This window comes from Panthera leo, chromosome B2 (genome assembly GCF_018350215.1).
Source record: "Panthera leo isolate Ple1 chromosome B2, P.leo_Ple1_pat1.1, whole genome shotgun sequence".
Lineage (NCBI taxonomy): Eukaryota > Metazoa > Chordata > Mammalia > Carnivora > Felidae > Panthera > Panthera leo.
In genome coordinates, this window is record NC_056683.1 from 30,792,351 (window position 1) to 30,816,243 (window position 23,893).

The following is a 23,893-nucleotide window of genomic DNA, read 5'->3' on the forward strand; positions in this document are numbered from 1 at the left end:
TCAGGTGATACTCTAAAATAACAATAGTATCCCGGAAATCTACTTATTCTCGCTCTTGAACTGTACTCAAAGCCTCCATCCAAAGAGGATTTTTTTTTTTTTTTCCTACGTAGGCTTCACACCCAGCGCAGGGCTCTGAACTCATGACCCTGAGATCGAGTCAGACGCTTAACCAACTGAACCACCCAGGTGGCCCCTAAAGGGATGCCTTTGTTCTTAGAGCACAAAATTCTGAAGACTCTTTGCAGCCATTCCCATGAGTGGAATTTTTTCCCATTCCACTCAACTCTTCCAAAAAAAGGTTAACACTTCAAATAAGCTTTATTATGGGATGACAGATTTGAGGTTCTTAAATAGATAGTGGTGGCGAGAAGAATGACGCTTCATCCCTGGGATGGTTTGTTGAGGAGGGAAGTGGGTAAAGTGCAAGGAGTCATCAGCTGGAGTGGCCCTTGGCTCACACACTTCAGCACCTACACAGTGCCTGGCACATAGTAGGTACTCTGTAAATATTTGTCAGCTATTTGTGGATGACAGAGGTTTCCTTTGGATACCGTATACAGGAAAGAACTTACATCCTTTACGTTTGTAGTAATTGGTTCCACTCCACCCTTCTGTAGCTCCTCACCCTTATTTTCTGGGAGAAGGGCTGGGCCCTCTTCATTCAGGGCTGCAGCTTCTCCACGTGTAAGACGAGGAGGAGTGGGCATAGTCACTTTGGGAGGGACACAATACTCTTGACTCCTCACTTTTGGGGATCCAGGATCTTAAAATCTGGAGTGTTTCCAGGCTGTCCTATAATGGGTGCTCATTTTTAGAATCCCTGTCATGTAGCGTCCTATTTTTGACCCTCGCCTCCCGCGTTTAAAGGCGTTACTTGGTGGGTTGGAGAATCCCAGGCGACTTGAGGGGATCCCCGCTCCGGGGACGGCGTAAGGCAAGGAGGCGGGATTGGAGTGTTGGAGCCGCAGGCTCTCAGGGTCACCCAATCGCAGGGCCAATCGTCGGCTGAGGCCCCACCCCCGCCCCCGGAAGCGGCCCCGGATCTTCCTGGCACTACAGCAGGGTTGGGCCGAGGCCCGCGCATGCCTGGAGAAAACCTACGGCCTCCGGGGGACAGGCCGCCTCCTCCTCCTTTCGATGGGCTCCGGCAATGCGAATAGGCTCCACCCCCACGCGCAGCCCATTCTAATGACAAAGTCTGGGTTTGCGGACATGCTCCGCCCCCACGCGGACCAGCCCCAGCTGACAGCGTCCGGTTGCGCGACAGAGCCCCGCCCCGACGCGGGGGCAAGCTTCCCGACGCGGTACGCGAGCGCGGGAAGGCTCCCGCCCCGCGGCCGGGCGTGGCTTTGTGACGCGCTTCTAGTGACCCCGCCCCCTCCAGTAGCGTCAGCAGATCCCAGTGGTTACGCTGGCGAGCGATGTCTCCGGGCGCTAGCCCGGCGTGGTCCCGCAGTCCTCGGGCCGCTCCTAATCCCAGCAGCAGTTGAGCTACTTCCACCGCCCCTTCTCGGGCCGCCAGGAACAGCGGCGTCTGCTCCTGTACCGGAAGAAACAGCCAGAGGGCGAGATCAGGGAGGGCCACGCCCACAGGGCTGGCCCTTCCGGACTCCACTCTCTTGACGACTGGCCCCTCCCCATTCAGGTTGCGTGGCATTCCCGCTCTTTCTGCCTCTCCCGCGCTCGTTTTCTTTTTTCTCTTTCTTTCTTAATTTCTTTGTTTTTCTTTCTTTCTTTCTTTCTTTCTTTCTTTCTTTCTTTCTTTCTTTCTTTCTTTCTTTCTTTCTTTCTTTCTTTCTTTCTTTCTCTCTCTTTCCTGTCTCTTCCTTTTTCTTTCTTTTCTTTTTCTTTTTTTTTTTGTAGGGAGCCCACTCTCGGTCTAACCCTGCCGTCCTGGGCATCTTTATCGGCTCCGGCCTGGAGAAGGGAGCGGGCGGCCCGGGCGTTGTTCACGGCGGCGGCCCAGTGCAGCGCGGTTTTTCCTAGGGGACGACATGGGAGGTTGTTACCCAGAGGCTGGGGACCAGACGCCTGGGTTCCTGTTTCCCACGGATTCTGGTTTAGAGGGAAGGACTTATTCGGGCTGGCTGGGTTACTTCAAAGGCGGAAGTGTTGCCTGGGTGACCGCCGGTTGGCCGGAAGCCTTGCTTCTAGTAACGTCACCGGCGCGCGGGAGGGACAATGGGGCATTGTTCTGGGCACGGTGGGACCGGGAGACCTCCCCCCACGAGACCCTTCCCCCTTCTCACAGACACTTCTTCCCCAGCCTATTTTCCAGTGGACTAGGGCAGTGTGTGTATGTTGTTCAGGATGAAAGGGGAAGACAACGTTTTATACTGTCGCCACACCGCAGGTTTACCACCCTGACAGCTAGGTGGGATGGAATACCCCAGCCTCCAGTTGGTCCTTCAGCTGCTTCCTTTTTTTTTTTTTTTTTTTTTTTTTTTTGCCTCTTACTCACACCCCATCTGTGCAATTTCTCCATAGCACAACTCCAACCTCTCCGGATTCATACCCCATTTATCTCTGGCCCCCACATCTGCTTGGGCTGCAATCAGTTCTTCAACCAGGTCCTCCACCGCCAGCCTAGCGGCCAGCATCAGGGCTGTGGTCCCGTCCTCTGTCCGTGCATCCACTGCAGTCTGTCTGCTGCGGAGCAGGAGCTGGGGGGTCAAAGGGGGGCAGTGATCCCTGGTATGTTCTGGACTGCTAGCTCAGGTCCCTCACACTCTTAACCACCCCCAAACCCATATTCAGTTATCTGTTGTTTTTCCTTTCAGATCCCCAATCTCATATCACCTTCCTCTCTGCCAAACCCTAGGGGATGCTTTTGCCCAGGTTTACTTATGAGTTTGCCCCCTGTTCCCTTTAGCGATCCCAGTGTGCACTGACCTGGCAAACCTCCCGAGCGTCAGCAGCCACAGCGGTGTGAAGTGGGGTGCGCCCTGCTCGGTCTGGCTGGTTGGGGTTGGCTCCAGCCTCAAGGAGACGGCGGGCAGCAGTTGGCCGGGAGAATCGGGCAGCCAGGTGCAGGGGTGTCTCCCCAGTACCCACAGTGTGAGCCTGGGGACAGGCCCCTCCACCCAACAGAGGTTCCCAGGGTTCAGGGCTTCCCAACCATGACCCCTGGAAGGTCCTGGACTCCACTCCCCCACAGCAAACTGCTGACATCAGGGCTGTCACCCCATCTGTGGGTGAGAGACATGAGGGATGGGAGTCAAGTCAATCAAAAGGACATAACTGGGGTAGGAGGAGAACTTGGAGGTTAATGGAGAATCATAGCCTCAAGTGTCAGGAAGCCCAGCTCTGGCTCTTGATTTTATGTGGCTTTAGTCAAATGACTTTTCTACTTTTCTCTGTGCTTCAGTTTCCTCATCTGTAAAAGGAGCAAGTAGGCATAATTCTTTAACATTCTAGGGCAGTGGTTCTCAAACTTGAGTCTGGATCAGACTTACCTGGAGGGCTGGTTAAAACACAGATTTCCCAGTATCTTGAATTTCTGAGTCAATAGCTCTGGAGTGGAGCCTGAGAATTTGTATTTCTAACAATTTCCCTGGTGGAACTGATTCTTCTGTCTGGGGACCACACTTTGAGAACCACAATTCTAAGGCACTAACTCTAAGGTTAGTTTTTTTCAGTTCGAATATCAAAAGGCTTTCTGATTCTAGAAGAGTCCAAGGGAGTTTTCCTTTTCTTGATCTGGGTTGTCTTACATACCAGGTCCGCGGGTATCCACGTCAGGGACATCCATCTCAGATTCCTGGGGAGGAGTCAGCATGGCTGCCTGGGGAAGCTCCTGACAGTCACCCCTCAGAGGACAGAGCTGGCACTTGGAGGGTGAGGCCACTTCCTCAGCCTTGGGGATCAGAACAAGGATCAGTGAAGGAAAGTTGACTTGCCCCTTTAACTCCACCATCACCTCAGGACCATTTCTGTCCCTGTGGTTTCACCTGGCCCACCTCTTCGCCTTCTTTGGTGCCTGAGCACATCACAACTCCATCCTCATCAACTTCTGCCTCTGGCTTCAGTGCCCTGGAAGGGGGTGTGTGGGTAGGGGACCTTCAGGGTCCCCAGGATTTCCAGCAGCCTTCTTTCCCCCCTCCCCTTCCTCTGTCATCAACTTCTGATCATCAATCTCCACAAGAAAGAGTCTTTCCCAGAGCCTGGGTTCATCCTCACTCTTACTTGAGGCCAATGCTATCTTCACCCAGGGGAGGCCGGCGTCTGCGGGGAGTGGGCTGAGTTCGAGGCCTTCGAATGAACCCAGGGGGCAGCCAGAGGGCCCCATGCTCACGGCGCCGCCGCCGGATGAGCTGAAGGACGAGAAGAGCCCCAAGGGCCAGGAGGAGCACCCCAGCCACTGGTGAGCACAGCACAGGCCAGGGAAGCTGGTTGGTTGGTGGTGCTGGTGGGAGAGACACAGTCACAAAAAGAGACCATTTCTGGTGAGGCTGAGTACTACTGTGAGACCTTCGGGCAAGTGCAGTAACTTCTTTTTGTTTCAGTTTCCCCATCTGTAAAGTGGGAACAATAATTGTACCTGCCTCGTGGCATTGTTGGAAGGATTAAATGAGTTAATGTTATAAAGCGCTTAGAGCAAGGTCTGGCACCTCATAAGTGCTATAGGAGTTCTTTCATGTACTGTGAGCTGTTTGGCAGAGGGATGATTGGACTTAGTAGACAGGATAGACCAGAACCCAAGGTTTGTGGGAAGTCTATGGTAAAGGTTAGGATAAAGTACTTCGGGAAATAAGGGAGGAGACTGGAGAGCAAATGGGTCATGAGGAGAGCCAATTAGAGAATGAGAGGTTCACGAGGGTAAAGTCTCCACACAGAACATTTGGGGTCCCTGCAATCCCATGTCATTTGGCCTCCATTGCTCGTTGCTGGCATGAAAGGGGGTCTGGGAGCAAAGTCAGCGGAAATGACAGGGGGTCACCTACCAGTGCCAGCACGAGGATGGGCAGCCAGCAGCGGTCCTGGCAGTAGGTGCTCCAGGGCCCCCACTGCAGCCATTGCAGCAAGGAAGCGGAGCAGGAGCCCAGGGTCCCAGGGACAGCGGGATGCAGGGTGGTCAGGGCCACAGCGGGACAAATCCACACCCATCACTACCACAAACCTGTGGGGGAGGCGCCTTAGAGTCCTGTGTGTTGCTTGCTGGCTCCCTTCCCTCCACCCATTAAAAAACTAGTGTCTGCCCCATCCTCCTGCCCGGCCTTCTTACCCAGTGCTGAGAGAGTCTGTCTCCTTGCCTCCAGGCTGTGTTTGAGGGGCTGCTCTCTCCTGATGAGAGGGATCCAGGGTTCCTCCTAGCTCCTCTTCGGCCTGGGTCCCAGGATAGGGGTACACCATATCCTTGCCATCACTGTCCTTCCTTACCCAGAGCCCCACTCTCAGAGTCAGGGATAGCACCCGGGCCAGGGCAAGCAGCTGCTGGTCCAGGGCTGGGGGGCTCAGCACCACCAGCAGGGCCAGGGAGGGCCCCCATTCTGAATCTCCATCTTTGGGCCTGCAGTCACCCCCATCCCAGCCACATTCTGCAGTGTTGCAGCCTTTCTCGCAGTGCTCATTGTGGAAGTGATCACGGCAGTACTGGTCATAGGCTGGACTGTGGGGTGAGGAGAGAGGGACTCAGGATCCCCAAAGAAACTTGACCCCCTTCTTCGTTCCAGAGAGATGCCTGATATTCCACTGCCTCTAGGGCACAGGTTGCTAAGTGGGTACAGCTCCAGAGCAATGGGCTTAGTCAGGCCCTGGGTGGTAGGTAGTTGAGACACTCTAATGTCTATGACACCCTTGTTTCCTAAGACTGTCCCTTCTCCCTACCCTCCCAAGCTCTCCTGTCTCCCTGAAGGAGAGTCCAAAGACCTTTTCCCTCAGGAGTGCTGGTTGTTAGGGGAGACACTCCATGGCAACAGGTCTTAGAGAGGCTTGAGGCTAGAGCTCTCACAACTCTTAGGAGCCCAGACAGAGGCAGTGCCCTCCTTCCTGGTCCCCATGTTAAATATTGATGCTGCCCTATTCCCCTGGGCTGGAGCCTAGTGTCTTCCACCCCTACCTGGCAATGGTTATCAAGGGTGGCAACTGCCTGGAGCCTGAGGCTGTGGTCACACTGTAACTTAGAGGCCTCCCCACCCCCAACCTGAAGTCAGGGTTTTAGGCTCACGTGCAGGCTGGAGGAGTCTCACAGTCGTAGCCATCAAACAGACACTCTGCAGAGTCACACTGTGGGTGGCACTGCCCATCCCGGAAGAGAAGCCAACACCGGGAGTGGGAAGGGCAGCCCTTCCAGGGGTCCGGGACCCCCAGGGAGCAGTCTCCTCCATCCCAATTTCCTCCAGGGCCACTGCAGCCAGCATCACAGGCCCCATCTCCACCTCTGCCCTCACATCCCTTTGCTCCAGGCCTCTGACACCGGGGCCCTGGAGAGCTGGGAGGGCAGGAGCATCGGAAGGCTGGGGACCCCAGCCCAGGGATCTCTGAGCAACTGCCATTGTGTAGGCATGGAGAAGGAGGGCCACAGCCATGAGGAGCAGGTGGGGTGAGGCAGTCAGGGCCCCCGTAGCCATTGAGGCAGGCACAGCGGGGTGGGAAGCCAGGCTTGGGGGAGGGCAGACACAGGCCACCGTGGTGGCAGTGGTGGTGGCCACAGGAGGGGGCTTTGTGGTTGCAGGTGGGGCCCTCAAAACCCTGTGGAGAGGAGAGAGATGTTGGGGAAAGCCCTTGTATTATTCTTCCCACTCTCCGCCCCCCCCCCCCCCCCCCCCCAAGCAAACTCTCGGGTTAAGATAACTCAGATGGTCCTAGAATCTCATATCTGGAAGGGGCCTCAGAGAACATCAAGTTTATATCAAATCATTTTATAGATGTTGAAACCATGGTCCATGGTTTTTTCACATAATGACATATTACACAGTGAAAACGGACGAACCACCGCTGTGTGCAACAACCTGGAAGACTAAACACTTAATAGAGTGGTATTAAATGAATATTATCTTAATCCTTGGACATAGGGTGATAAACTCTCTTTCTCTGGAAGGGGAAGAGGATAGAGGAAGACATAAGTACATGTGAGTCATCGTTTCTGTTGTAATTCTTAGGTTAGGTTCCTGGGTATTATGTTGTAAGAATAATAAAAAGAAGGCCATGCACAAACCAATGATGATAGTGTATCATGAACAAAGGCTTATGATTAACCTGATTTCATGCATCTGAGGTCCACGCGCGTGCACACACACACACACACACACACACACACGTAAAAGAACTTACTCAAGGTCGCCCAGCTTGACTCTGGGGCCTTACCTTAGGCAGTGCCAATGATTTCTGAAAATCCATTCATGCTAACACCTGATCCTGCCTGCCCCCTTGAACTGCTTCTGAGAGCCACTCATCGCCATTAACATGGGCTGGTTCTCATCAATAATTCCCACTCCAGTGCTCCCTAGATTCCCCTCTAGGATCCCACTCAGGCATTCTCACCTGGCACCAGTGTTGGGGGAAACAGAGAAGACTGGTTTGTGGTTACTTACCTGGAGGCAGTGGCAGGTGAAACCCAGGGGTGGTCCTGCTGTTGTCTCACAAGACCCTCCGTTGGAGCAGGGCTGGCTCTGGCAAGGGTCTGTCTCCACTTCACACCACTGGCCTGTGGTGGGGTGGGGTTAGATGTCATACGCTACTTCAGTCATTGCCCCCTTCCTAGCTCATTACTGGGAATTGACCCAGTACTACCTGCACAGGAAGGGATCCTGGGGCATATTCCCTGGGGTGGGGAGGCAGGGGGATGGACATGATGACTAGGCTGCCTTGTGAGTGGGGGTTGTCAACTCAGCTGTGCCACAGACATGCCTACACACACCCTCCCAGGCCTCACCTGTGTAGCCAGGCAGACATTGGCAGTAGAAGGCATTGGCCAGAGAGTGGCAGGCTGCAGTGCCTGGGGGGTGGCAGGGCTGGTCCAGACACTCATCTACGTCCCCTTCACAGCGCAGCCCCACAAAACCTGGAGGGCAGGTGCAGTAGAAGCCTCCAGGTTTGGGGGTGCAGGTCCCATGGTTGTGACAGGGCTGGGATTGACAAGCATTGGATTCCTTTGAGCAGTTCTGTCCATTGTAGCCTGGGGCACACTGCGGGCAAAGAGGGTCAGACAGGGAACCAATAATCCAGCCCATCTCAACAGTACAGGGGAGCCAGCTCAAGACAGTCTGCCCAATCCCTTCCCTACCTTCCAGTTCAGAGTATCACTCAACTGATCATCTATCACAGCCCTGCGTAGCTTCACCCTTGTATCTCAACTCCATGCTATACCCTTGTTCAATAGTGGGCAATTTAACCGCTCCAGCAGTCCCAAACCATCTTATGATACAATGCTATTAAACATAGTTCTGTTTTTGGTAAGACCTCCCTCCCCCAATCACACGCCTCACCCCCAGGCTCTGTCATGCTTTCGTAATTAATTTGTAAGTGTTTATTGAATGCCTACTTCGTGCCAGGCACTATTGTAGGCACTAGGAACATGAAGAAAATTAGAACTCATCCCTGCTTCCATGACGTTCTCAGTAAACCAGAGAGACAGCTAGCATTTATTGCATGATTTCTATACATAAGCTCATAAAACCCTCCCAACAAACTTGTATGTGAATTATCTCATTTGATTCTCACTTTGCAGAAAAGGCAAATGATTCCTGGAAAGACTGCATGACTCGGCTAGCAGGTGGCAGAGCTGGGATTCAGTGCAAGTCTGTGACTTCATAACCAGTACCCTTAGCCATTTTCCAATTGTTTACCTTTCTGCTAGTGGGAGAAGGTCATCGATGAGGTCTGTACCATGTGCTGAGTTCTTGCAAGAGGAAGGAGAGCATGTAAGAATGCAGTACCAGGCTTCAGAAAGGTGGAGCAAAAGGGAATTACAGAGAGTGTGAGGAGTGGCTGGAGGGCTGGGAGAAGCGGGTGACGGGGTATCTTGGAGATATCAGAGGGAAGGAGTCTCAGGAAAGGGGAGGTAAAGCTGAGTGTTGAGTGAAGGGGTGTTTGCTACTAATTAGTACACTGCTTTTGCGTATGTTTGAAAATGGTCATAATAAAAAGTTAAAGAATAAAATTAAAAAGTTAAAGAGGGTGGTTGGGGGATTTGCATCACACCTTTTATCCAAAGTCAGCCTTCTGAGTACAGGCATCAGGCTGCTTGGACTTGAATCCCAGCTTTGCCTCTTCTGCTCAGTGACCTGAACCACGAGGGAGAGGCCCAAACCCAGTCTGGAGAGAAGTTAGGGACATTTCCCTGAGGAAGGCACCTCTTGAGCACTGTCCAGTGGAAGTGGGTGGGGAAGGACACTGGAGAGCCAGTATAAGGGGTGTGTAGGGAAGCCAACAGCAGCTAGAGCAGAGAGTAGGAGGGCGGGGATGTGGGGACATGAGACCTAAGAGGCAGGCAAGGCTGGGTCACGCTGGCCTTAGATTTCACTATCAGAGAGCCACAATGGGGTGCCTGGGTGGCTCAGTCATTTGGGCGTCTGACTTAGGGTCAGGTCATGATCTCGCGGTCTGTGAGTTCTAGCCCCGTGTCGGGCTCTGTGCTGACAGCTCAGAGCCTGGAGCCTGCTTTGGATTCTGTGTCTCCCTCGCTCTCTGCCCCTCCCCTGCTCATGCTCTGTCTCTCTCTGTCAAAAATAAATAAACATTAAAAAAAATTTTTTTTTTTAAAAAGAGGTGGGCAGCCACTGAAGAGTTTTAAGCAGGGGAGTGACAGGTCAGCTTAACGTTTTCAACAGAACACCCTGGTAGTGGAGTGAAGGTTGAGCCTATAGGTGGACAAGTGGGGAGGCAGGGACAATAGGAGGGTGCTCCATGTGTCCAGGTGGAAGGCAGCAAAGGCCTAGACTGAGGCAGTGGGACAAAGGGTGAAGGAGGAAGGACAGAATTGAGAAAGATTTAGGAGGCAAAATGGCATGACTTGGTGGTTGGTTGGGTATGTGGGTAAAGGAAAGGGAAATGAATACATCACTACACGCCCCCTCAACTACTTTTCCCACATCCACCCACGCTTGTCTTCCCTACTGCTCTCCTCTAGACCGGCTTACCTGGCAGAGATACCCAGTGGGCTGGGCCATGCATGTGGCCCCATGTTGGCAGGGCCTGGACTCACATGGGTTCACCCTGTCCTGACATATGCTGCCTTGGAATCCAGGGGGGCAGTGGCAGAAATAGGAGGAGCCACTGTCGATGCAGAGACCTCCATTCTGGCACAGGGAAGAAACTTCTGTGCCTGAGAAGAAAGGCAAACAGGGATAGACAAAGCTAAGTTAGGTTCTCAGGGGTCCCAGACACAGAGCAGAGAGGCTCATGGGGATCACTGACATTCCTGGGGTGGGTGGAGGCCACTTGGAGCCTGAGGAGTCAATAAATTCTGGTGCTGAAGAGATTAAGACATCAAGATCTCCCTCCTGCCTGTTCTGCCAGAATGGAGAGAGATACCTCTTGTTAAACTTATTAGAGCATTATAAGCAATTGTATTCTTGGCTTAAAAGTCTCAAGGAAGAAAGAACTCAGCGGAAACTTTAGGTGCCTAAGTCTGTCCCCTGAATTGGCATCCTGTGATGTTTTCTCACTGTGATTCCCAACCCCTAACCCCACAGTAGTCTCTTTCCTGAGTTCTGCTCATATTAAACCTCATTTGAATGAGGGGGGGTATTCTTTCACAAGGGGGTTGGCATAACATGAAAATGATTGGGAGCAGCAGTTGAGTGAAGTTGGGTTAAGTGTGATCCATTCTAGCTGAGTTATGATGATAGTGACAGAGTTGAGTTGCTTCACATGGAGTTATGTCTCAGTGGTTGTGATAAACTGGAGTCTTGTTGTCTGGGTTGGTTGGTGTTGCTTGAGTTGCTTTGAGAATGGTGATAGGAGGGCTGAGCTATAGAATCAGCAGTAGTGGTTGGTCTGTGTTACTTTGACTCTTAGTTGGTTGTTTTGGTCAAAGGTTGTATGTGGATGCCCTTAGGGATCGGGTAGAGGGACACCCTTTCTCTCTTCATCTGTTCCCCAGTTGGTCCTTGGGTTAGTACCTTGGCTCAAAGCGGCCTTCTGGCAGGAGGACAGCGGAAGGTTGCAGAGAGGCCCGGTCCATCCCTGGAGGCACAGGCACTGGAAGGAGGGCCCAGTCTGGAGGCAGTGGGAATTGTGTGGACAGGGCTTCTGGGCACAGATGTCCACCAGAGTCTGAGGTTTAGGAGAGAGCATGGGGCAAGACTGAGTGTCATATGTTCAGGCCCAGAGATGGTCTTCTGCCAGCTGCTCAAAATCCTTACCTCTCAAGCTCTCTCCTGAATGGTCTGGGGCCAGGTGATAGCCTCCCTCCCCCACCCCTCCACATCCCAGAACAGTTCCTGGGATCAGAAATCCTTTCATTACTTCTACTCCATGCAAACCTCAAGCTAGAGCTCAACTCCCAGATTCCACTTTCATGTGGTTACCTTCCCAAGCTCCCTGCTCTTCTAGTCCCTGAGACCCTCCCACTAGAGCCCTTCAGCCACCGCCCTCCTCAGCACACTTGGCTCAGCACCCCTCACCTGGCAGCTGTCTCCTGTGTAGCCAGGGGGGCAGAGGCAGTGGGGACCCTGAGGGCCATCTTGGCAGGTTGCCCTGTTCCTACAGGGGCTGGACAGGACAGAGACAAGGCATGGTGGGAGGCAGTCCCGGCAATCAAAGGGGAGGGCGTGTGTGACGCGGTGATGAGATAGGAAACCAGAAAGGGAGTCATAGTGAAAGGATGTGGGATGTGGAATTCAAGGCAGCCTGGAGCCCCAGAGGAGATGGACAGGAAGGGTGGGAAGGCTGAGGGGCCCCTTCCCTTCCTCTAGGGGTCTTTGCTCACTTGTCTGCACAGCTAGGACGGGTCCTTCCCTCACAGCGTGGGCCTTGGAAGCCCGCAGCACAGAGGCAGGCGGAGGTGCCAGGCCTGTTCACACAGGTACCCCCATTGAGGCACGGGGCTGGAGAGAGGAGGCTGTGAGGGGTTGGGTTCCTTACCCATACCTGGCCTGTGACCTTAGTCACACCCCGCACAGGACATACATGCACTCCCTGCTGCCCCCATCAAAACTGCAGCTCGTGGTGGCCAGTTGATTTTTATCAGACGGCACCAACACACCCTGACCAGTTCCTCCATCCACCTGTGGCCCAGCCCCAGAACATGGTAGGTACTCACCAGAGGCACAGTGGTCAGTGCTTGTCTGGCAGCGGGGCCCAGTGTGGCTCCGAGGGCAGGTGCAGGAATAGCCCCCAGGGCTGGGGCTACAGGAGCCACCGTTGAGACAGGGCCCTGAGTGACAAGCTGTTAGCTCCTCGCTGCAGGTGGGGCCTGAGGGAAATGAGTGGGGTCTGAGAAAGGGGATCCTCTTCTCTCTGTCTTCCTCCACTTATCTCCCCTTCCTTTTCCTCATCCCCATCCCTTTTGTCTTCCATCCAACCTCTTTTCTTTTCTTACCACCTCCTGCATATCGCCTGTGGTCCCTGCAGCACATGCCCAGTTCTCCTTGGTGGTGACCAAGACCCAGAGGCCTTGGACACATGCCTCTACTGGTCTTGCTCTTGATTAGAGGTGGCCAGCCCAGAATGTCTGTGGTTTGGGAAGGGCCTCACCTGTGTAGCCTGTGGGGCAGGTACAGTTGTAGCCCGAGGGCTGGGGGTGGCAGGTGCCCCCATGCGCACAGGGCGTGGAGATGCAGCCCCCTAGCTCTGCTTCACATTCTGGTCCTGTCCATCCCACATCACACACACATGAGGATCTGGTCATAACGAGAAAAAGAAGGGTGTTTTTCTTCTTCTGGTGATTTTTTCTTCTCCCCTCCCCACTCCCCACCATTGGTTAGACCCCTATAAATTTCTTTTTTTTTTCTTTTTAATTATTATTTTTGAGAGAGAGAGATTGAGGAGAGAGAGAGAGAGAGAGAGAGAGAGAGAGAGAGAGAGAGACAGGGTGTGAGTGGGGGAGGGGCAGAGAGAGAGGAAGACACAGAATTTGAGGCAGGCTCCAGGCTCTGAGCTGTCAGCCGCGAGATCACAACTTGAGCCGAAGTCAGATGCTTAACTGACTGAGCCATCCAGGCACCTCTTCTGTTTTTAAGTAGGCTTCACGCCCATTCTGGAGTCCAATCCAGTCTGGAGCCCAACGTGGGACCTGAACTCACCACCCTGAGATCACATCCTGAGCTGAGGTCAAGAGTTGGACTTTGAACCAACTGAGCCACCCAGCCCCCTGATCTCTTCTTTTTTTTGGCCCTGAGAGTCTGGTCCCCTTCTTCAGTGGCTCTGTTCTCAGCATTTTCCCCCTTCCATACTTGCCTCCTGCTTGTTTTCTCCGACTGTATGTATGAATATGTATATACATTTCTTCTATAATTTGTTTATTATCTGTCTTTCCTCATTAGAATGAGAGCTCCATGAGAACAGACACTTTGTCTCTTTTGTTCTGTGCTATTCCTCCAGTGCCTGGAAAAGGATACACCCATAGTAGATGTTCAATATTTGTCTAATGTATGATTTTTTTTTCAAATTTCTCAATTTTTTATTTTTGAGAGAGAGAGAGAGAGAGAGAGAGAGACAGAGTAAGAGTGGGAGAAGGGCAGAGAGAGAGAGGGAGACACAGAATCTGAAGCAGGCTCCAGGCTCCGAGCTGTCAGCACAGCTTGGACGCGGGGCTTGAACTCATGAACTGTGAGATCATGACCTGAGCCAAAGTCGGACGCTCAACCGACTGAACCACCCAGGTACCCCTCTAATGTATGATTAATTGGTCCTGGGATTTCATGTTTTTCTTCCTGTTCTGACCCTCTAGCCCTCCGTTTCTCCTGTTATTTATGAACTCTCCCCTCACAGGATAGCACTCACTAGTGGATCCCTCACCTTGGCTTTGACCTCAGAACTTCGCCATTTCCTTCTTCTTCCCTATTGGTCATTTCTTGCAGACTCACCCCTCACCAGTTGTCTCTCCCTGGCCTAGCTGAGGAGGACCCAGAGGACAGTGGAAGGTTACCTCTGGCAGTGTCCGTGGTGGCAGGTGCAGTTGTCCTCAACGGGGGCACAGCCAGGGCTTCCATCAGGGCAGAGGCAGTGGGCCTTGTCTTCCTGATCTTGGCATTTTTGCTTGGGCTGGCACAGGTTTGGGGCACACAGGGGAACCTCACAGAGATGACCTGGGGTGGGGAGATGGGTCAGAGGGAAAACAGAGTCCCTCTATGTCCTTGATGGGGCCAAAGCCACTTTTTACATATGACTTGCTCACTCCCCACGAACCTGTCCTTCAGTGGCTCCCTGTTGCCTCAGGATACTGTCTAACTTCCTCAGAATGGCACACAGGCTCCTGCATGGCATCATTTTGCAATGCAGTTACCTGCAGCTAAAACATGTAATCATTCTGTCTTGACAAACTCCTACTCATTCTTCCAGACTCAGCTCAGCCATTACCTCCTCATGAAGCCTTCTCATCTCTAGTCTGGTTGGCTGGTCCTTTGTGCTCTTATAGAATCCTGTGCAGTCCTCTCTCAGAGCACCTGTGGCTATAACCAACAGGAGACTTCTTGGTCTCTCTGCACTAGATTTAAAGCCACTTGAGGAGAGCAGGTCTCTTACCAACTTGTGTCTGTGTCTGGCTGTGCATAGTAGGCACTTAATACATTCTAAATAAGCAAATGAATGGCTTCCTCTTGAACCCCATCCTGTTTCTGAACCCTAATCACACCATTCATGTTGGGCCCAGTGTGGGCCCTGTAAATAACACCTGCTGTCAGCCTCAGGTTGTGCAGGTTTTGCATTGAATAATTTGAAGGGGTTCCATTCTCATTCTCTTTTTACATTCCAACCCTTGAATATCCAGCAATGACCTCTGCTCCACCCCTAATGGACTCAACTGTCCTGCCAGTCCTTTCTAACACCTCCCCTGCTTACCTGTGAAGCCAGAGGGGCAGAGGCAAAAGAAGGCTCCTGGGAGATCCAGGCAGCTTGCTCCAGTGGGGCATGGGCCACTCAGACACTCATCCACCTCAGTCTGACAGCGAGGGCCTTCAAAGCCTATGGCACAGCAGGAGGGTCAGGGACCTGCAGGGGAGTCTGCACTTGGCCCCCACTCTTCCCTCCAGTGTTTGAGCACTGGTCTACCTGGAGGACACTCGCAATGGAATGATCCAGGCTGGTCCTGGCACTGCCCACCGTTGGCACAGGGAGAGCTTCCACACTCATCGATGTCCTCCTCACACCGGGAGCCAGTGAATCCTGAGGGGCAGGGAGTAAGTGGGGAGAGATGGTAAAGGTTATCTTTCCTTTCCTTTCCTTTCCTTTCCTTTCCTTTCCTTTCCTTTCCTTTCCTTTTTCCCTTCCTCTCCTCCTCTCCTCTCCTCTCCTCTCCTCTCCTCTCCTCTCCTCTCCTCTCCTCTCCTCTCCTTTCCTTCTTTTTCTTTCTTTCCTGACTTTGGATTCATTAGGGGTTTGTTACAAATATTTGTGACTGAGATGTACAGGTATGATTTCATGGATTCAAACAAGAAATTTGGAGTTAATACCGATATTTAACCTTCTATTTACAGAGACAGAAATAACATTGCTATGAATTGCAGTGAAGAGAATCTTGTTTCAAATGGCTTGGTTTGGAGGTTCATCTGCATGTATCATTATATAATGAAGGTACCAATCTGGGGGCTTCTCAAATAGTGATTTGAATTTCAGAACATAACAGCATGTCTTAGTAACTTCATTCTTTATATAAAGAAGGTATAACTGGCTGTGTGTGTGAATGGTGAAAATACTATGTATCAAAAGCATAAATGCAAGTCATGGCCCCTCCCCTCACCAGGAAAAGTGAACCTGGGGGGCTTCCAGGGAAGACACCTGGGGCAGGTGGAGGTGACAGGAGGATGATGTTCAGCACCTGCCAGTTGTGTGACTTTGGGCAAGTTACTCAAGCTCTCTAGGCTGCAGTGTCCTCTTCTGTAAAAGGGGAATAATAGAACCTACCTTATGGTGTCATTGAAAGGATTAAATGAGGTAATGCCTGAAAAGTACACAGCCAAGTGCCTGGCCTGGAGCAAATATTCAAGAAACATCTGTTATCATCACATCAGGGAACAGAGGGATCGATAATGGTGGAGAAGGAAGGCCGGGGGCAGTTTTCCCTGCATCCAGGGTGAGCAGTGCCAAGACCAGCCTGGGATCCCCACGAGCGGACTCTGGAGGAGGGCCAGAAAGGACGATTTGGGTAATTTGGCAGGACAGAGATAAAGGTGGATGAGTACGCGTGGAAGATTTGGGATGTAACAGAAGAGAGTTGGGGGAGCAGAGGAGTTGGGAGAAATGGGAGCCTCGTTGGCCAAGCCAGGGTGAACTTCAAAAGGTTTGGGATTGCCGGGCCTGCACTGTGGTTCAGGGGGCTGGGCTGAAGGGCTGGAGTGGAATCTGTACTCACCAGGCAGGCAGACACACAGGAAGCCGTTGAGGAGGTCCTGGCAGTCAGCCTGGTTCAGGCAAGGAGCAGAGGCACACTCGTCTGTCTCCACCTCACAGAGCTGCCCTTCTAAGCCTGGGACATGGAGATGTGGTGCAGGCTGAGCCCTGCCCGGGCTGCTCACCCCTTCTGCCCAGGACGACCAGGGTTCTAGAACCCTCCCAGGGTGCTGTCTGCCTGAAGGTTGGGGCGACGAGCCTGCGGTCCTGCTGCTCTGCTGTGTGTGGCTCTGCCCCCTTTAAATGTGAAAGCTCAGGGAGCAGGGCACCTGCTGGGACCCGAGGGTGCAGCAAGGAAGTACCTTTGGGGGCCATTCTCTGTGCCCAGACGGCAGGCTCACTGGGCTGGGCTAATGAGCCCGGAGGTCCTCAAGGTCAAATGAAACAAATGGGCATCTGCTTGGAGGTGAGTCATGCCTCTTGTTCTACCCCAGTAGGCTTCTGTGCCAGGGAGACCAGGAGTCCCCAAGGGGGGGTATTTGAAGGGCATTTGGGTAGCTTGTTGGTCACCTATTTGTCCTGTATCTTTGGGCTTGTCCTGGTATCCGCAGTCCCACCCTGAACTGAAGCTGGATCAGCCTCTAGACCTCGGCTGCCTCCCACTTCTTGCCTGGGGATTCTGCTTCTGAAGTTCCTTGGTATCTATGACCTTGTCCCTTGGATGACTGCATGGTTTTCTCAGCTTTTTTCCTTGGATGCTGCTCAGTTTAGGAAGGCTGTTTGGTGTAGTGGTTAAATCTACTGAAGCCCTGGGTTTGAATCCCGGCCATGCCACTTACTAGCTGGACAACTCACTTAATCTCTCTGTGTCTGTTTCTTGTAAAATGGGCACAGTAACAATACTGACCTTAGAGGGTTATTGCCAAGATGACAAAATGCATGTAAGATGTTCAGGTGGTACTTGGCATAAAGTAAGCCATTATTTTTTTGGTTTCATTCAGCTTCCTGATATCGGGTTGGTCACTATACCCCTGGGGAGACTTGTCTCCCTTAAAACTAACTTGGAGGTAGGTGCAGCCTTGTGGCACTTTTTTTTTTCTATTGTACCAAATTCAAGCATACAGGCCCTTTGGGGTTTTAAGGATTTACTCAATCTCTACAGGGGAGAGTTTCTGTGATTAGGAGGAACATTCTGAGTTGGCATGAGCCGAGGCTGCTGTTGTTCTGCTCTTCCTTGATGGGCCTCTGTGTACAGTGGACCAGGCTGCGCACTTTACAATGACTATGAAGTGAATGCTTTCCTCTCACCCCCAGAGTTGAGCAGTGTACAACCTCAGTACCATCTGTGGCTGCCCTTCTCCTAGAGGCCATGGGTTTCCCAGAGTTTTCATCTTGGGTGGGGAGATGAGAAAGAGGTATTCTTTGATAGCTGATCCCAACTGGCCTGGGGCTATCTATGTTCTGGAGGGGTCATGCCTAGTGGGTTCAGGATTAGTCCCCTGTGTCCTCTACTCAGGGCCCCATCCATCTAGTACCTGGTGGGCAGAGGCAGTGGAAGGTGGCAAGCAGGTCCAGGCAGGTGCTGCCTAGATGGCAGGGCTGGGACAGGCACTCATTGTGATCAGCCTCGCAGCGGGAGCCCGTGTAGCCAGGGGGACAGAGGCAGTCAAAGGAGCCGGGGGTGTTGAGGCAAGAGCCGCCATGTTCACAGGGACTGGGGCCTTGCTGGGCTAGGAGGAGAGGAGTCAGAAGTTCACAGGGGCCCAGGGCAGAAGGGCAAGGGGGCCAGAAAGGCCAGGGAAGGCATGAGGGCCTGCTTGTGGCAGAGTGAACAAATCGGAGAAAGGGCTGGTGTCTTTAACACAGACAAGGACTAAGTGGAGCCCGGAGGGCTAAGCACTGGTGAGAAGACCGTGTAGGGAAGAATTGCCAAATCTGGACAAAATTGGGAAAAAAAGAGATGATTGTATTTTTAATTTGAAAAACAATTTGCAGAGGCTGTTTGGGACTCAGAGAGGATCTGATGTGGGGGTGCCTTACCCATCTGACACTCGTCCAGGTCCTGGTGGCAGGTGGGCCCCGAGTAGCCAGGCTGACACAGGCAGAGTGGAGAGCCTGTCAGGGGATTGGTGCTGCACTGGGCTTCCCCGTGGCATGGCTGGCTCAGGCACATGTCCTCCATGTGGCACAGGAGTCCTGGAGGGCAGGATGGGCATGAGGCTCTTGGGCCGCTTGAGGATCCCAGCTGTCCCGCTTATGCTTCTGTCACTTGCCATCCCCACGGCCACCTCCCCGAGCCCTCTGTCACACCTGTGCGGCCAGGTGGGCAAAGGCAGGAGAAGGAGCCCACACGATCAATGCAGGTGGATCCCGGGGCACAGGTGGCAGCAACACAGTCGTCTAGGTTCTCTTCACAGCCTGTGCCTCCCCAGCCGCTCACACACACACAATGGAAGCTGCCAGCTGAGTTCTGGCAGGTACCCCCATTTTGGCAGCGAGGGGGACCCTGAGCCTCACATTCATCCACATCTTCGGAGCAATCCCAGCCTGTGGGGGATGGGATGGGAAGGGGACAAAGGCTGGAGTTGGGAGCCCTGTGAGGAGGGGAGGCTAGGGGCTGATCATATGGGCCACGGGTGCCATGGACTTGGCTTAAACGACTCACCTGTCCAGGCCTCTGGGCAGAGGCACGTGTAGGTGCTCAGCCCATCCAGGCAAGTGCCCCCGTTCTGACACTGGTGCCCAGCACAGTCATCTGGATTCACCTCACAGCTCGGGCCTCTGAAACCTGACAGGGTCATGGGATTAGCGAAGGGAAGGGGACCTCCCTGCCCAGAGAGAGGGGTGGCAGATGTGAGGACGCACCTTGGGGGCAGAGGCAGAGGTGGAGGGTGGAGTCTCTCCCTGGAACCAGCTGACAGGTGCCCCCATTGGGACAGCCCGTAGGGGGGCAGGGTCCTGGCTGGAGCTCACAGCGTGGACCCTCCTGCCCAGTGGGGCAGTGACACCAGAAAGATCCCAAGGTGTTATGGCAGGAAGTGCCTTTGGGGCAGGGCCCTGGGTCCAGGAAACACTCATTGATATCATGTTCGCAGGCATGACCCTCGAAGCCAGGTGGGCAGCGGCACTGGATCTGGGGGTATGTGGCCAGACATACCCCTCCATTGACGCAGGGATTGGCTGAGCAGAAGTCCCGAAGCTGGCACTGCTCACCTGAGGCAGAGGACAGAGGGTGCTGTTCAATCCCCCCCCACCGCTCAGCTGGGAGAATCCAGCTCTCACTCTGGATTATTTGTGTCTGATTTTCATGTTTCCTTCTCTTTGTTCCCATACGCTTTTTGCCCTGCTCCACCACCCCTTGCCTCAGTTTTGGCATTCTGGAAAATGGGACCTGTCATTGTTGGTGGGAGTATTGCAGGCTGGCCCTGCTGAGCAGACCTGAGACACAGTGTCCTTCCTTTGGTGGCCTTTCCTTGGTGGGGAGGAGAAAAGCAGCTGGCCTCCAGACTCGGCACCTTGCTGTGCCACCACCGCTGTGTGCCCTCAGGTGTGTCTGGCCTCTCTTGTCTGGATTTCCTAATCTTTAGGTGGGTACAGTGTTCCAGATAATGATAAGGAGACAGACGTCTCATCTGTTCCCCCCAGTGGCCACGGCGGTGGTGGTGGCTGGCACTGGGCTAAGTGACCACCTCCTGAACATCACTCCCTTTCCTCCTCTCGACAATGTTATGAAGTGTGGACATCAGCTGGCAACTGAGGATGCAGAGAGCTTAACTATCTGATGCAAGGGCGCGCGTCTCATCGGTGGCAGAGCTGGCACTGGACACGTGGGCCCCTGCTCTGAAGCACAAGGCCTGGCAAGTTGCCATTGACAGTCCTCCTTGTTGTCACACCACAAGAGGCTGGTCTCCCACCCCCAAATCCTCAGAATTACCCAGGCACTCAAAATATCTCCATGCCTGGGCCCACCCCAGACCCACTAAATCAGCCTTTCTGGGACGTGGGCACCAGTATGTTGCAGGCTTTCCAGGTGATTGCTGTGCCTTGCCACGATTGAGAAGCCTTGCTCTTCTAGTCCACCCCTCACAGATCACTTTCCTCCCCGTGTGGTCTTCACTGCCCTGTCCAGTCCCCTCCCTCCTGGTAGATCAGAGGAGCCTTCCTCTCCAGGGGCTCTCACCTCTGTCCCATACGCCTGACTGCTTCCCCAGGCTAGGACACCCTGCCCACCAGGGGTCCCACACCCTCGCCCCAGGGTTGCACCCCTCTTCCTTGCCTTGATACCCGTTTCTCTCTCTGGGTCAGATCCCTTCCACCCCCATTACACCTCCCACCACCACAGTCTTTCCAGGTGCTGTTATGGGCTCCTACTTGGAAGAATAAAGGCCAGAAGCCCATTATGCAGGATCTAGGAGGTTCCCCTCTCCCTGCCTTGTGCTAGGCATTAACACTCTAGCTACTGGGTCGAGGGGCCAGGCTGGGGCACTGAAGGGGCTATGGCAGTAGCCATTTACTAACGGGTTTGAAAACACTTCAACGTTTTGACCATTGGTACAGCCATGCTGGTGAATGTGTCTCGGGTCAATGGTCAGCAAGAGGGCTTGTTGATTCTCACAGCCTCTGTCCTCAAAGGGGCTGGTTGTTTTGCAGACTCCAGTTCCATCTTTCCCACCCCACTTCCCAGTCCAGTGTTCCTGCTTGTCCTCTCCTCCCCACCACTGCAGTGCTCACCTGTCCATCCAGGCAGACAGGAACATCGTGGGCGGCCTGAGGCCTGGATATGGCAGCGGCCCATTTTGGAACAGAAGGAAGAACAGGGGTCCTTGAGTTGGGCCTGGCACCTCTGGCCAGTGAAGCCAGAGGGGCAGGTGCAGGAGAAGCTGGGGGCCAAGGGAGAGGGAAGGCTGGGGGAGCCTGGGAGGGCGGGAAGCAGAGCTTGGCAGCTGCCCCCATTCTGGCAGAGCTGGCCATCCTGGCAGGGGTCAGGAAACTGGCATGTCTCACCCAGGAAGCCAGGGGCACACCTGAGCAGGGGAGGAGAGTGGAAAACTGAAGTCACTGGGTCCTCTTTGCCTTCTCTCCCACCTCCCTTCCTTTGCCTTCATTTGTTTCCCTTTAGTGCCTTTACCTCCTCCCTTTCTCCTTCCTTCCCAGTCCCTCCTCCTCCCCAGCTCTCCCTCCCCATTTCTGGTCTCCCAGTCCCAGGAGACACTCACTGGCAGCTCCCTTGTCCCTGAGATAGGCTCAGGCAGGTGCCTCCGTTGGCACAGGGTTCTGGGAAGTCCCCACACCGAAGCACTAGGGATGGAGATGAGGAAGGCATAGGAGTGGGGAGCGCTGTGCTCCCAGATTTCGCTGGGTGCTTTGCTGCCTGCAGCAGCCCCACACGTGCTCTCAGCCACCACCACTTCTGCACTTGCCTGATCCCTACCCGAGTGGTGCTCTTGCCCTAGCATCGCCCCGCCCCCATCCCAGGCCTGGGGATCCTCTCAGCTCCTAATCCCCACCCCCTTTCCTGTTTATTATCCAGCCTTCCAAGTCCAGCCTCAGGCTCCATCCCTTGGAATGGAGACAACAGGGCTCAGGAGGGGGGCCCAGGGGACTCCTGGAAGGTGAATGGCTGAGACATTGAAGGGATTTCCTCCCGGAAGGGCCCAGCATTGAGCCATCCGGGGGGTGGGGACAGCTGGACCGGGAAAGGGACTTGGTCAGCCCTTGACCTTCCCATGTCTCCATCTCCTGCTTTTTTCTCATCGCCTTCCCTAGCAGGTGGCCAGTCTTTTTCCCTCTTTACCTCCTAAATGTGATTGCAAGAGCCTGCTGTCCCCCAGCACTAAGGCCAACTGGATTCTCCCTGAGGCGGGCACCCTCCCACCCATTCCCCAGACAGTCACCGCCCCTGGCACAGGCCCCAAAACCTTGGTTTGTGCAGCTGCAGCAGCAGAGTCTTCTCTTCCTGCATTTGGGGGGTGATGGTGGTGAGATTCTCTTCCACCCAGTGTCCTCTCAAAGCATGGGGCTTGGCCCTCTGCCCCCAACCCATCAACACCCTCTTAAGGAAGATGGGTCCCCTCACCTCTCCTACCCCATGCCTCACCTCTGGTCTTGACGACTGAGTGACACAGCAGCAGCAGCAGCAGTGAAGGGGGCTGCATTCCAGAGCACCGCCCCACACCCAGATCCTCTGCCTCCTCAGGCAAGGACCCTCAGAGCCCTCACCGAGGCAGGAGCCACCTCCTCTGCTCCCACGGCCCCTTCCTCCTCCTCTGCCCACTGCAAGCCTCACGTCTGAGCTGTTTCCTGAGTCACACAATGTCCTGGACACCCTAGTGATGGGAGGGGGAGGAGTGGAACAACATTGAGGGGGATGAGGGAGGGGCCTTCTGTCCCTGACAACCCCTGGGGAGAGGGGGAGTGGGATGGTGTGGCAGGTGAACAGGATGGGAGCACCGGGCTGGGGGGGGGGGTTCTGGGTTCAGTCCCAGCCCTTCTGTTGTTGTGTGGTCTCCCCTTTCTAGAGATGAGAATAACAAGGTGGCTTACCCTTGCCCTGGGAGGGTCAGGGCCTGGAACAGAGGTGTGGGGTGCTGAGGCATCTTCTATTCCAGGTTAGTATCCGTGCTTCTTGGACACTCTGCAACTTTCTATAAGTCGAAACCACTAACCTTGGCAGTGGGAATGCAGGGCACTCCTAGCCATTACCTTGGCCCTTGCTGGGGACTTAGTTTTCTCCTTTGGGGGAATGGGCAAGTTACTGGGCTGGTTCTGGGGGAAATCTTGGCCTTCCTTTGTTAGGAAACGTATAAAACCAATATCAATGATAAATGAATGTTGTCGGTACTGAAATGTGCAGTCTGGATTATCCAGCGCAAACTGTATATTTAGGTAGGTTCCCTTCCCTGTCTCTACCACAGAGATCTCTGAGATGTACGGAATGTCAGTTTCTGAGTTCAGAATTGGAGTAAATAAAACGACAAAAGAGAATTCATTTCCCTGACTCATCCTACCTTTTTTGAGTCAACCCAGGACAGCTCCAGGGTCAGTCACACACTGAGTTTCCTTAGTAGCACAGAGAGCTGAGAGTCTGGGGTGGCTGGAGGTGTTATCAATAGCCATGCACAGCCCCAGCACTGTGCTACCCAAAGCTGCAGCCTGGTGTGCCCGGAGTACCTTCCCTTTTTAAAACTCTTTTTTATTAGCATAAGAGAAACTGAGAACAAACTGAGGGTTGATGGAAGGGTGGGAGGGAGGGAAGGGTAGGTGATGGGCATTGAAGAGGGCATCTTTTGGGATGAGCACTGGGTGTTGTATGGAAACCAACTTGACAAGAAATTTCATATATTAAAAAAAATAAAACTCCTTTTTATTTGGAAATAATTTAAAGCTCACAGCAAAGGGGCAAGAATATAATTCCAGGATACTCTTCACTCAGATTCACCAACTGGCATCATGACCACAT

General features: G+C 53.5%; 2 protein-coding genes across 4 annotated transcripts in view; one reads left to right on the top strand and one right to left on the bottom strand.

Annotated features, from left to right (window-relative positions):
- Positions 1-302: 302 nt before the first annotated feature.
- On the bottom strand, positions 303-22,593 carry NOTCH4 (notch receptor 4). 2 transcript variants are annotated; one of them, XM_042938345.1, is made up of 30 exons: positions 22,532-22,593; positions 21,651-21,732; positions 21,166-21,458; positions 19,300-19,647; positions 19,100-19,222; positions 18,745-18,981; positions 18,475-18,630; positions 17,970-18,164; positions 16,457-16,570; positions 15,157-15,270; positions 14,947-15,069; positions 14,036-14,195; positions 12,643-12,788; positions 12,209-12,361; positions 11,876-11,993; positions 11,571-11,658; positions 11,067-11,220; positions 10,083-10,267; positions 7,877-8,129; positions 7,536-7,648; positions 6,170-6,693; positions 5,228-5,611; positions 4,947-5,122; positions 4,189-4,408; positions 3,963-4,035; positions 3,721-3,859; positions 2,896-3,191; positions 2,519-2,666; positions 1,888-1,985; positions 303-1,543 (listed from the first exon to the last, which is right to left on the bottom strand). In XM_042938345.1, the coding sequence occupies exons 1-30, from the start codon at positions 22,587-22,589 to the stop codon at positions 839-841; spliced, it is 5,976 nt and encodes a 1,991-aa protein (XP_042794279.1). In that variant the 5' UTR covers positions 22,590-22,593; the 3' UTR covers positions 303-838. The 2 variants fall into 2 exon arrangements, with proteins under 2 accessions (XP_042794279.1, XP_042794278.1); XM_042938344.1 differs by having other exon boundaries at positions 3,954-4,035.
- LOC122219732 (butyrophilin-like protein 1) overlaps positions 1,422-23,893 on the top strand; it is a 62,729-nt gene continuing 40,257 nt past the window's right edge. Inside the window, exons 1-4 of one of the 2 annotated variants that reach the window (XM_042938346.1) lie at positions 1,422-1,648; positions 3,724-4,366; positions 8,672-8,864; positions 15,582-17,501. The gene's annotated coding sequence lies outside the window, so the exon portion shown is untranslated. Of the gene's footprint in view, positions 1,649-3,723; positions 4,367-8,671; positions 8,865-15,581; positions 17,502-23,893 lie in introns of those variants that run through there. The other variant, XM_042938347.1, reaches the window with a different exon arrangement.